Genomic DNA, 14,139 nt, shown 5'->3' with positions numbered 1-14,139 from the left:
GTTATGTGGTGCTGCCCCCCGGCGCGCCACATCGGTGTATGAAGGACTAGACTGATTGTGGAGATGGAAACGCTTACGTGCCTCTGGGAAAGATAGGTTTAGTTTGACTTTCAGTTCTATAATTTGCTTCTCTTTTTTCCACGAGGGGCACGATCGCGAGTAGGCGGGATGATCTCCTTCACAGTTGGCACAACGGGTTGCTGAAGTGCAAATGTCAGAAGCGTGTTCATTTGAACTACACTTAGCACAAGTAGCGCGCCCTCGGCAGTTTTGCGACCCATGCCCAAAACGCTGACACTTGAAGCATCGGCGGGGATTCGGGATGTATGGTCTGACACGTAGCTTGCAGTAGCCAGTTTCAATTGATTCTGGTAGGTCGCTAGTTCCGAAAGTAATGATAATATGCTTGGTAGGTATTTGCTTATCATCTCGCCTTAGTGTTATCCTCTGCCCCTTGACTACGTTCTGGTCTTGCCATCCTTCAAGTAATTCACTTTCACTCAGTTCAAGGAGGTCATCTTCCGAGACGACACCGCGCACTGTGTTCATCGACCTGTGTGGACCCACTGAAACAGGAATGTCTCCAAATGCCACAAGTTTAGAAAGTTTATCGTACTGTAGTTTGTCGCGGACTTCAAGAAGAAGGTCGCCACTTCCCATCTTTGTTACCTTATAGCCGATTGCTTCCTTGAGAGATTTTGCTACAACAAAGGGTGAAATCATTCGGACTGTCTTAGTATCGTGTTGACTATGTATTACATGGTACTTGGGAAATATTTCTTTAGGTTGCAAAAAAAGATTGAAAATTTCATCGGTGCGCCCCCTTTTCAGGGAGCGATCAGGTAGTGAGGGAAAAGCGTTAGCCATATAAAATTGCAAAATTCGGCGGCGATGGTAGCCACCCACCACCGAGCCCACAAGGGGACGCTACAAGGTTGGAATACTTGCAGACGCCAGCCATGCATCACCGCTATAACCTAATATGAAATACCCAAGGTTGGATAAGTACACTAGGTTAACCCTTGCCGCCCAGAAATTCAGAAGTGAGAAGAAGTGACTAGAAGACAGGAAAGATAGAAAAGCGAGAAAGACAAAAGATTGAAGAGGGGGACAGGAAAGGGCGACTGCCGATTTCCTCCAGGTGGGTCAGTCTGGAGGTGCCGTCTACGCGAAGCGGAGGCCAAAGAGGTGTGTTGCCTCCACCGAGGGGCCGTAAAGGTCCAAACACCCGGCATCGGCTCAACCCCCAGGATCCTCTTTTCCCCGGACACGGCTAAGCCGCGCACGGCTACACGCGGGAGGGTCCAACCCTCGTGTGCTCGGGTACGTGGTGTCGCAACACACCAAACGCCTGCTGACGCAGACGCCCCTGCGGGGAAATTAGTTTTATAAATACTCAAATACCATATGGTTTCGTAGGTCCGTAATTTACGCAAATTTCGCGATTTGGAACGTGTCGCGACATTTAAGAGCACTAGAAAAATGTCACGGGAGAAATATGGAAACAACGATGAAAACTAAACAAATTACTCCACCGGATATTTTTGCTAGCTGCACTCCCAGACGTGTACATATAAGTTTCTTGGAAGATCAAGCATGCGCTATGCCAGAAACTAGAATTTGAGTGTAAGAAAGAAGAGCCTGCGCTGAAGCCCGCCTATTGATTTTGAGCATCTATCTGTATGTCACGCCAATCTGTATGTCAGAGAGAAGTGCTGCATAAAGGATGTGGCACTCAAGCGTTCAAGGCTAAATACACAGCACTATTTTGAAAAGAAGGAAATTAAAAGTCAAAAGAATTTTCATGGCCAAATCGAGACGTAAGGCATATTGCGAAGTTTAGTAGGCGTGACTATGCCAAAACTCCCCAATTCGCAAAGAATTGCGGCCGCAGAATTATAGTGTTCCACAGTACTTCATGACTCCTTAACCTATACATGTGGGAGCTTTTCTTGGCTAAACTTCAATTTACGCTTCAGTGACGTTTGTGGCTATCCTGCAGGCAACCATAAGGACTAACAGCTGGATCTATGGCAAGAAATTCAACTAAGCTCGAGTTTCTGCAGTAGCATACGCAGTTCATAAATCAAATAGTGCTTAAGATATTTTTGTATTTCTTGAACTATCATTTGCTCTGTTTAGCGCACATAGTGCGTATTCGAAATGGACAATAACGCTTCTATAACAGAATTTATTTATTTCGCTTAATAACCTTCCGCACAGTTCCTGCATGGCGGTTACGGTGCCCATTCAGTACGTGTCCTCACATTAAAAAAATTCAGAGCCCTTCCACTACTGTAAAGGTGTTAATGTCGAACGTGTTAATGTCGTGGTTCTGCTATAGTGAATATTGCTATAGTGAATTTGGACATTATCATTATTGATAATATTGAGCGTCTTAGGCATGTTCGTCAAAGAGCAAGGACACCAGCGTCTTGTTTTCGCCCAGCGCGATGGCCAAGTAGTGCATTTGCTGCGCCAAGTCCGCCCCGTCGTACACTAGCTTATGAGCCACAGCGTTCATAGACGCGGCACACTGCGCGGCATCGTCAGAATCCTGACGTCAGGACCCTGAAAGATTTGGTTAAACGAGCACCCGTCCCATACCGAGTCCAAAGGGCAACTGCTGATAAGCGCTAGCGGGATCTGTACATCACGAGACAAAGGGGCACAATGATTGGTGGGACGTGCTGCCGTCGAGCATCGCGACACTTGTGAAAGAGGCATCGGCGGTGGCTCGTCCATGTGCTGGCGGGAAACCGCCACGCAGATGGAGCCAAACCACAACACACATGGAGCCGAAAATTGTTCATCTACTTCCGCTTTATCTATCTACATCCGTTGCCGCAACCTAGCCTATAACCACTTCGCTGTGATACGACACCCTTTTGCAAATCTAATATGGAAAATCCACATTGGCGCAATGGCAGCCTAAGCATCCAAAGAACTTGGTTTTATTAGACGTCACCTACACCAAGCTAGCTTAAAAGCTGAACTTTTAGTGGTTTGCACTAAAATAAAATATACATAATTCACTTGAAACCCCGATGAAATGAACTTAAATATTACACGGAGTCCATTTAGAATAAAACTGCTCGATTAAAAAAAAATCACCACCCCTTCTACTCCGGGATAATGGTCAAACAGCGAAGCTGTGTTAGTTACACCGAGTGTTACGAGTGTTACATATGCATGTGTTGCACGTCATACAATTGCGTAAACACAAGTAAACGCAGGTCTACAGCAGGAAGTTATAGTGAAACGTTGCGAGGCGAGAAGGGGCAGTGAATTCCGATGCTACTCGACGGGTGTCCAGTTCTCTGGTCGAAACCTGCCGAGCCACCGCCATATAGGCATCGGCTGCAGTCACGGACACCGCGCGCGTTCGGCGCGATCGTGGGGAAACGCGGACGGCGTCGGCAGAGGCTAGTGCAGCAGCTAGTGCCTCGTTAGTGCTGCGATGCGCGTTCGTTATCCGAAAGGGCGCGTCGCCCAGAAACACCTTCTGTTATCGCGTCTCTTCCTCGCGCCCAGCGCGGCCCGTCATTGGTTGCCTCCTCCCCCACAGCGCACACCCTCTCATTGGTTTCCTCCTCCCCCAGCGTGCCTCTGCTCCTCTGCTGGTCACGTGACCTGCCCTCCCTCGGCGCGGCTCTCATCCTCTCCTGGCCATGTGACCTGCGTGACACCGGACATACGGCGAAGGCACAACCAAGACGAGCTCCGCTGTTAAAAAACGTTGTCGCAGTTTCACCTGAAAGGCGAAGCATCAATTGCGATAGCAAATTTGTAGAGAGCTATAGGGAGTAATGATAATAGCTTTATCAGCTGTATGAACTTGGACATGCAGCAGCACCGGCAACACGCAGAACTGTTGTCGACGCCGTCGGCGTTTTGCCCGCATTCGCACAAAATGCGTGCGGCGTTGGTGACTGTTGCCGGAGCCTCTGATATAAATAGGCACTTGGTGCCACAGCTAAACGTCGCCTCCCTTCCCTCCCCCTCCCCCCCCACGGCTTTTCGCGCGTCGGAAGAAGGCGCGTTTGCTCTACATATATGGTGATTGTAAAGGAGGAAAGAGACGCCTACTTCTGCAGCCCTTAAGGGAGCACGGCGCAGAACGCGCGTTTGTTCTCCGCCGTGGGTTCACTCCCCGTGAAAGCGCGTGTCCCTCGCGCCCTTTCACTCGCACATACAGCGTTCGGCGGCGCGCGGCGCCGATTTCATCTCCATTGACGTCATACGGAACCTCACGGCGACGGCGACGACGAGGTCGACGCCGACGGCAGAAATCTGCTTTGGAGTGTCCATATAATTGCTATCGCAATAAAATAAATTAATCACGTCAATCCAGCATCAGTGACATCAAAGCATTGCTGAGCTTCAATCACTTGAGAAACGAAGACTGATGGCGCGGTTATCTAACTTTTACAAGGTTTATTCCAAACACTCGTCATTCTCGATGTCCTATATACAGATGGCCTACCAGTTTTCTGCGGAACGATGGAATAATAAACCATCATACATTTGTACAAAAGCAGAATAGTCTTTGCAGCACGAATTAGCAATTGAATTCTAATTGTTATGTTCACCGCTTTTTAACATTTCTTGCCTTGTGCACGTGTATGTTAATCTATGTGATTTGCCTGTTTGCTTTATTATTGTTGCTGCTAACTACTGCACATTTTATGCCCCCGCTATCTAACGCCCGGATTGGCCTTTATGGTGGTGAATAAAAAATGGTTGGCATTAATTACCCTTAAGCGCGCAATAGGTCCTTGTCTCTATATGTATTTCGCAGTTCCATATGGCAGAGCATCTGAATGATTTAGCAGAGGTTGTCAGATGAACTGTTTCATAGTTCTGCTGTACTGAAAGGGGTGAGAAATACGGTAAAACGTGGAAAGCCCAATAGAAAATGAGAGCGTTTTAATTACGCAACGATCATAAGCGCCATAGCATGCCGAATGCAAGAAATGCTGCCAGTCACGCAGAGTTTATCTCACGTCGCAAAATGTTGGCACAGACGATTAGCGCAGCTGTATTTTATTGCTGTGTTTGGTAGGCGTGTGCACAGAGGGAAATTAGGTTTTCTCTCAAGAAAACAAAAAAATCCTTCGATGTCCTAATTTCCTTCCTCGCAGCAAGTGCCCCTCAAAGTCGTCAAATTTCATTGCGGGGCAAATATTGATTACACATGGAATTTTGCACGCAGATCATGGTGCCACCATTATTGACCTCGGAGAAGCCATTGTTGCAGACGCAGCCACCCCTGGTACAACTGTTATAACAGTTGCGCGGTTTTGGTCTACCGCACATCGGCCTGCAGTTTGACACGCAGAGTTTGAACGTCGAGTTTGGAGGACACTTTGGAGGGCAGCAGTCGGCCTTGACGCACCTGTCCTTGCCAGTTCTGTCTCTGTACCCCAAAAAAGTCAAAATAAAAATAAAGTTGAAGCTACATTTAAAAAGCATTGCAGAAAATCAACATACAAAAAGTAGGGGCTGCAACAAAGACTACTTGCTAAGGGTACGCGAATTATTACTTGCGAAGACGCTCATTAGCTACGTGTTCGATAATAAAATTTCTTAATGACAACGCATCTCTTATAGTCCTATAGCGTGGGCTCCTCGTGTGACTGAGAGATATAAGAGCCTTTTGCCTTAACACCACGTGCTACGTTATCAAACTTGTCGGATTGCCAATTAAAAGACGTTGGTGCTGTAAATACGGTACTTACAGCACCAGTGTGGGGCATTAGTGTATAGGGGAATATTAACATTCAAATACAAAGAAATACTCAATAACAAAGCGCCGATTGGTAACACTTCATTTGGGATTGACTACAGAACAACTCTGAAATATGGTTTAAGAATAACAAAAGGGCAACAAAGGGTCTAATAGCACCAAACACAAATAACTAGGAGGAAGAAAACAAAGCGCAAACAATAACTTGCAACTGCGCCGAGGCTGACATCAAATAAACCTTTGAAGCATAAATGACAATATTTAGTAGAAGCAGCAGTTTAAAGATGTACACATGTTTAAACTGTTGAACATACTGCGTAAACTGTTACATGCGAAAAAATTTATTTTGAATATATTTACTAAAATAGTGGTACAATAGCATTTTTACAACGCTCAAACATACGCGGCATTTATATATATATATATTTCTTGCGCTCTCGGAAGTTTTAAGCAAACATGTTGAATGCTACATTCAATGGAAGTTATTCTTTTACCTTTTACATTAAGCGAGCTGATAACGTGAATCCTTCCCCTAGAAACACACGGCAACAGAGTGGCCGTTTGCGCACGTTCATATACCATAAGGACGACATCAGGAGCGCGAACTGGACGCGTCAAAGAACAGGCACACGCACACGTGTGCTTGTGCCTTTTAACGCGACAGCGTTAAGGGCCCGTGCGGCAGAAAATCTGGCGTCGGCGCTGGCGTCTCCGGCCAAGAAAATCATCTCGAACCACGCATACCGATCCACGCAGGCGTTCCGCGTGGCGCAGAGGCGTTACTGAACTAATTGAATTTCTCAAAGTGAAATGCGCCAGAAAATACGTAAAGTATGACTTACACACAAGCTCGTAATTTGAATATGCGAGAAAACGATTCTGTTACGCGGAAACTGAAACACAAACCATTTTGAACGCGGTAGCGTTTCCCAGCTACTGCTTGAGGTCTGTCTTAGTGGAAGCGGCGCGGCCGACTTGGTTCCTTGCAATACAATGAAAAAAAATCATGGTAGCTTGCACTACTGGCACAAGGCTAAAGACACAGCGGAGCTGTTCGGTTCCTAGCTGGTCCTGGCTATACGAAGGGATGCTAAGTTGTACGAAGTAATGCCAAGTGATGGTAAGGTATAAGAAGTGTTTAAGCATTTCCTCGTGGTCCGTGACATCGGGGAACGCCTCGCGAAGCACTTGCAGTCCGAGCACACGTAGGGGAAGTGGGGCGAAAGCTAAGCACAAAGTACGGGCGGCGCGGAGCAGACGACACGCCGGGATGACGTCACGGCGCATGCGCAGTAGCGCGCAGCTGATGGGAGTACAGCCGAGCGGCCGCCAGAGGCGCCTGCTGCAGTCACGGACACCGCGAGCGTTCGGCTCTAATTCGGGGAAACGGAGAAGCGCGGATGGCGTCGGCAGCACCTCTGCGCGTTGCCTCGTTGGTGCTCCTACAATTTGTTTCTCTCTCTTTCAAGCTCATTTTCTCTTTCTCTCCCTCGAACATAGCGCGCGACACGCGCACTCTGTCTCGCTCTCATTTTCTCTTTCTCTCTCCCGAGCATAGCGCGCGACGCTCCTCGAGGTGGTTGCTAGGCAACGCAGTGGCAGGTGGAACACATTACGGCCGGCTTAAACAGCTCTGCTGTTAAAAAAAAGAAACAAGAAGCTCGACTTCGTGCATAGCGTTCGCCGACAGCGTTTCCAGGCAACAGTAGGGTTACATAAGCTGCAGTTGCCGGGAAGTGTGAGAAGCAGTCAGGGATCTTTCAATGTTATCGCGTTCCACTCTTAAAGGTGAAGCTTAAGCGTCCTCAAATTTTGTTCTATGTCTGCATGAAGTTGACGTTGTTTTAGTGGTTCTTACACATGGCAAAGTTTATGAGTATTGAAAAACATTAAAAAAATGCAAGCAGGCAAACCTGGTATAAGAGAACGCTTTCAATTATAAGCGAACAGCATAGCAGCTGCTTTTTCGGCCGTGATATCAACTTCCTTTGCCGACATACCAGGCTAATTGTATTTCTAATAATTTTTTTGCACAACCCGGCGGGTATATTTAGCAACAATTTCGTTAAGAGGAGCACTTTCATAATGCGTATCCATATTCAAACAACGGAGCAGCGTGTTGCTCGTTCAACCGCAGTGGTGGTGATAGTAGACCACCACAGCTGTGGTTGCATGGTGGCCAAAGGCAAAAACACTCCCGTACTTAGATTTAGATGCACGATGGAATGCTAAGGGGTCCAAGCTAATCTGAAGCCTTCGAGTACACCGCCCCTTAAAACACAATAGGGAGACTGAGGACTTAAGGTGCTTTATAAAGAACAAAAATTTGAAGCATGTCAAAAGCGTACTCACTTGGAGCATTTGGTACATGCTTTTGTGAAAGAACAGCGCTTAAGAACGACACAAGAGGGACGACTTACACGAGCGTTGGCTACCATTCATATTGTTTATTTTTGCAGTTAAAAGGCGACCTATTTGCCATAACCACCAAATGCACGGGTGTCTAACACGTTCACAATTTGCTATCTAGCTATGACTCTTTGCCGAGCAGAGACAAAGAGTATACTTTTATACTGAACAAGCGCAGTCTGCGTCCTAGGTGGGCGATCTGCTTATTCCAGGCAGATACTGAAATTTTAGTGATGCCAGCCCGCCGCGGTGGGCTCAGTGGTATAAGGCGCCACGCTGCTGAGCACGAGGTCGCGGGAACGAATCCCGGCCGCGGCGGCCGCGTTTCAATGGAGGCGAAATACAAAAACGCGCGTGTGCTTGCGTTTTCGTGCACGTTAAAGAACCCCCAGTGGTCAACATTAATCCGGAGCCCTCCACTACGGCGTGCCTCATAATCAGAACTGGTTTTGACACGTAAAACACCAGACAGAAAAACAGTGATGCATGTACGCGTATCGCCACACATGTAAATAGCAAACTCTTCAAAAATCTCGCGCGTTCTCAGTTCTTCATGCCGTTTCAAGGTGGTGCAATTGTCAAAGTTTGGAAAACATATACACTCGCACACGTGGCTGGACAAGTGGCAACATGGCGCACCCTGAAGCATGGCTGTGGCTAGTACATAAAAACGCAAGCAAAGTGACTGTGCCTCAGTTTTCACATTTCCTTACATTGGCCGAGTTGGCATGACCTACTTGACTTTAATGTTTCTTTACTCTTCGGTGACTAGGCCGACGCTCGTGATTGTCTTTGCTTGCTCTTGTCCGCTTTGTTTGCTGAAATAAAGCTGTGCCTATTACTTGTATGATGCCGTAATCCAGCTATTTGTATTGCCAACTTTATTGTCTTTACCACAGCACCTGATAAATCATTACGCCCGCCCATATCTAAAGGCCTGTCAATGGTCATTTTTTGTTGTTTGATGGAGTAATTCACCGTGTCAAGGTACTAAATGTAGTAGCTTTTAGTGCATGCTTTCTTCATGCAAAGGTAAACTAAAAACAAAAATTGAAAACGAAACTTACAGCACGTATCCAGGAGCACAGTCGCACCTGGCGACACACCTGCTGGAACAATTTTGTATAGGCTGGTCGCACTTCAGGGGGCATTCCGACGCGCAGAGGTTGTAGCTCTTGTGTGGGTATGTACCACAGCTCTTGCACTCTTCCAGGCTGATGCAATGACCCCAGGGATTACGATAGGCACCCAGCCTGCAGACGCACCTGCTAACTTTGTTTTTCACCGACTCCGGCGTATTGTAGGGGCTGCACATCATGTCTCTACACCGTGCGTTCTTCGCTGGACGTTCCAGGCAGCCGCATTTTATAGAGTGAGCTGCACAGAGTAGTTCAACAAGGTCTTTTGAACAGGGGACATTGTGAGAAAAGAAAAGTCCTGGCTGATTATATACAGTAGTTGCCAATATCTCAATGCGTATTCTCATGACAAGAAGCATGACGAATTACTAGAGTATTGAAGAATACTTGCGAATTAAAATAGCTTACCACGCACTTATTTCAAGTAACGTTACCACACTTAGCATGTATGAGGGATATTAAAAGCAGTGGCAAGGTATGGCAGGGAAGTTGGACGCAGTTAAGCTCTAGAAAAGTAAGCAATCGTCACCCCCGGTCTCGCCGTAAAGCTATTTGACGCGTTTCGAGGAAACCGAGCCCCTCGTGATTTGTAAGCCGGATGATGGTTAGGCTGTCGAATTTACTAACCTTTGTGAATGTGGCCCTTCACTCCGCATGGTCCGGCGCCTGTTTCTACTTTGAGTAAGCTTCGGGGAGCGGCTATGCGTGGGCAGAGGAGGAGGTTCGTGTCGCCAGGTTCCTCGTCGATAAACTAATGTGTATAATACTTTTTTTACTTGGCTTGAGGCTCAACATTTTAAGAGTACGGCTTTCCTTTTAAATTGAAGCCGTCTTTACCTATCATACCGTGGTTTTGCTTGGGTGGGTCTGTCGGTCCCTGGTCGGGATCTCAATGAGTAGGTTCAACCTCACTCTTCAAAAAGAAAAAAAGAAAAAAATAAGCGCGGCCGGCGGTGTGATTCGAACTTCGGGCCCGCCAGCGCCATAGCCCGGTGCTCTTTTTCTGTATTTCGCCCATTTGAAATCACAACACAAATACAAGCGTTCTTCAAGATACAATACAGTCGCAAATAATAACATGGCAGCTCTAAAACTTCTTTAAGTAAACAAGGTCCTCTAGCAACTTCACCCACTCTTGGGGCTTGGGCAGTGGACCTGTCTACTTGTCGTAAGTACGCCACACTTTCCATGAAGTTTTCTCACACATTACTTGTGTAAATATCGGTGTGGCGAACTTGCATTCTCATCTTCCGCATACTGTGACGGCTGAGAACCGTGAAACGATCCTACAGACGTTCTTGATGTTGCAACAAGTAAAACGCAAATTGCCCATGACGTTACCGGAAAGTCATTTTTTAGGGTTCTTTGGAGTAAAACCAGTAAAACACTCGTACAAAACAATATCCAGAAGCGTATTCTATTGTTTCGGGCTTTTTGCAGAGAATGGAGTTAGTGGTCGATAGGAAAAATAAATGCATTCACTGCAACCATGCTATGACTGGTAATAGGCTGGTGTGCAATCTAAAGAAGAAGAACCTGACTGCAGGTTTTTGTGGCGTACTTCTAACTCAGAAGAACGCCTTGTCCTCTGCCGCAAAAGTATATGGTCCAATACTCGTACTGTGGCACTCGCATCAGAATGTCCATGTAGTCATCGTACAATCTTTTACTAGTTACATCACCTAAAGAATCTGAATAAAAATGCACTTTCAATATACGAAAACCCAATGTGTCTTTTTTAGGATATCCCGTGAAGCTCCACACTTCTGATAACTTGAACATATATGCCAAAATATGGAAAGATGTGCCCTAGACGCACTCTGATGCTACACGTGAAGACAAATGTTTTGAATTCTTAAAAAAACGAAAATCTTGACACCAGTTGTCGTAAAAAGAGATGCACCATGCATTCCCAGCCCGTCACAGTTTACTGGTTTAAAAATAATTGCACGACTACTACGATCCCAACCGGAATTGGAAATAAGTACTACAAAGGCTTGGTGAGTTTATTTTAATATTTACATTGACTCGGTGACATACACAAGGCTTGAAGAACATGACATATCTTCGCCACCAAAAACACGTTGCACACGGTTGCTCTCGCTCACATTCATAAGTACCTGCCACGCAAGATTTTTTGTTGTTGTTGTTTTCTTCCGAATGCATGCTGTTTGTATCACTCCAATACTGTTTGGTATCGCGACACTGCTGAAGTGGCACAGCCAAGTAATTTTGTAGCAACGTTGTCCATTGTGTCTTTGCAAGTACTTCAGGTGCGTGGTCCCAATTTCCAGATACCTTAGGATTTTCCCCAATTGATTACACATCCAAATGTCTTACATAAGGTAGCTCCATACTTAACCACTTAGCTTATACTTTTTGGTCATGGCAAAACACCGTTACATCTTCCGTGTAAGCGAGTACATTAACTTCGCATGTTTGTGGCTTACACCCCCTGAGTTATTCGTTTCAAATGGTCGTTTAACGCAGGGGCTCCAAATACAATACAAACAGCAGTGGTGAAAGCGTAAACCTTGCCAAACTGATGAATGAACGTGTATACTAATAACACTTGTACACTTTGCAGTAATTCTAGATGTACACTTTTAACAGGCCATTTTTTTTCAGTCAAAAATAACAGACCCAATGGTAATCTACTCCAGAATAGTTAGCAATACTTCGTGCAATACACGATGAAAAGCCGTCGCCCGGCCGAGCTGCGATATTGCAACTATCAGAAAACGTGTCACAACATTCTAGGATTGTTCGAATTGCGTGAATATTCGCATTTATACTGCCTTCCTTAATGCCGCATGGTTTATGGGCCCCTATTATGTCTTTAATGACACTTTTCACTCGACTTGCAAGAACTTTCGTGGAAATTTCATAGACAACATTATTTAGGGTGATAGGCTATAAGCGGTAGCAGTCAGAAGCTTGGGCTTCTCGTTCGTTTTTCCCATAAGTGATGTATGTGTTTTCGAAAATTAACGTGGTAGCATTTTTATGTCATTTAGGCGCACTTTAACTGGGCGCACAGTTGTCACTGGGGCGCACAGTAACAACGTAACAACTTGTCACTATTCATTGGTCGGTGGCGGCTAAAGCGGCATGTGTCAGCTGCCCCCGCCGTCCCTTCGCTCCACTTCGAAAGAGCCTTCTGTGTCAGATGTGGTGGTGAAGCATGGGGAAAAAATCCTAGTACGGCAGAAGAGAAACAAGAGAAGTAGTAATGCACCAACTTAAAAGAAAATGAAAAAAAATCGCACAGTAACTCCTCTGGCAGTTGGCTAAGCATGCGTAAGCATTGTGGTGCTTGCGGATCTCCACACAGCCCGGTGTCAATATCAGTGTTATGACACTTGATTCCGTCAGTACAAATCACAGCGCTGCGGCCACACGAACTGGTCTGGACGGTGGCTCAAGATGCATTGATAACGCAAGCAAAGTCCTGCAGGTGGCGGCACCAGATGCGCTGATTACGTTCTGATCATTAGCCGTGATCACTCTTTACCGCCTTGTCCATCCGTGTCGAACCATTATGAACCGTGACTAAAGGCCTCCGCTGGTGGCACGGACCGATCAAACGTATTCTGACACGGCTGCGCGGACCGCATCTTGAAAGCGATCTGCGAAGCGGACAGAGAGTGCCGACTGCTGATAGCTCCGGGTGCTCTGCTTTTGCCGCTTCGTTCGCGATGAAGCGACAGGCAGCACGAAGTTAAAGTCGCTCACCACTGCGGGCTCTGTCTTGAAAGCGATCGTCTTATGGGTTGGACGGACGGACGGATGGTCTGACGGACAGTTTATGCGTTGGATAAGCATAGAAATGCGTACGCACTTAAAATGCCACGACGCGATTCAAACCCCGGACACCACAACTACGAGCTCAACGCTTTTGCGCGGTGCCATAAAACCAGATGAAAAGGTACACCATTGCTACAGTTCCTAGAAAATTTTCTAGGCACTATACTATTACACAGTTTCTGCATCGGCTGTTGTTACCCGTCACTATAGTGGTGTGACTATAGTGAAGGGCCCCCTCAGTATAGCCAGTTCCTGATATTAATTTGCATACTATGGCACATACCCACAAAAGGGTATCGGTTTGCATTGGTTTTGTTGAGAATCCCAGCAGTATACTTGTATACTGCTAATTCATGTTCGCCCTGAGTTCATGTTGATAAAAGCGGGAGGCAGTGGTATAGTTTAAAAATACTACTTTGTACTGTGTTCAAGCACAAGGAAACAATTAGTGGTTAACTTACTAATTTGAGGACCGCTTGAGAGTAAAATGCATATGACGGCAAACGAAATGTCTTTCGCATACATTTCGCTTCCAACGATGTAGTCCCAAAGACGTGAGCAGGCTGATCGTTCAATTTTGTGGGAAAATTTGAAACCGTCAGCTTTGCGCACGTCTACGCAAATCTCGTCTCCCATTGTTTGGACGACACACACCTGTCGCTCGTGTCCTTGAAGACAGTACCATGTTCTTTGTTCCTATACCTGCAAGACATTTTGCAATTGCTTGAAGAGAAAGGAACGACAGTTCTGACGCGTATAAAAAGACATCGGATCTTGTTGCCAGACGACGAAAATACTTGCCATTGATGTGATGTCAACGATTTACCCTGACTAAACCACATGTATGGACAAATCATATCACTCATAAACACTTTACATTTCGCTGTGTTGTCTTAAAACATGTAAATGCATTACATGAGGGCTGGTTGTAGGTGCAGTAATTATATACACTGAATATACATTACTTATGAATCACAAGATATCAGTAAAGTCATAAATACAACACACATGAACGACATAGATACACAAGTCGGA

At 46.1% G+C, this 14,139-nt stretch overlaps 1 protein-coding gene across 1 annotated transcript; it reads right to left on the bottom strand.

Annotated features, from left to right (window-relative positions):
* Nucleotides 1-4,907: 4,907 nt before the first annotated feature.
* LOC119435364 (keratin-associated protein 10-4) lies at nt 4,908-13,723 on the bottom strand. The gene is made up of 3 exons (XM_037702253.2): nt 13,566-13,723; nt 9,226-9,535; nt 4,908-5,419 (listed from the first exon to the last, which is right to left on the bottom strand). The coding sequence occupies exons 1-3, from the start codon at nt 13,627-13,629 to the stop codon at nt 5,164-5,166; spliced, it is 630 nt and encodes a 209-aa protein (XP_037558181.1). The 5' UTR covers nt 13,630-13,723; the 3' UTR covers nt 4,908-5,163.
* Nucleotides 13,724-14,139: the final 416 nt, after the last annotated feature.

This window comes from Dermacentor silvarum, unplaced genomic scaffold, assembly GCF_013339745.2.
Source record: "Dermacentor silvarum isolate Dsil-2018 unplaced genomic scaffold, BIME_Dsil_1.4 Seq6536, whole genome shotgun sequence".
Lineage (NCBI taxonomy): Eukaryota > Metazoa > Arthropoda > Arachnida > Ixodida > Ixodidae > Dermacentor > Dermacentor silvarum.
Note: the sequence above shows the minus strand (reverse complement) of the source record. Positions and strands in the feature narration are given on the sequence as shown.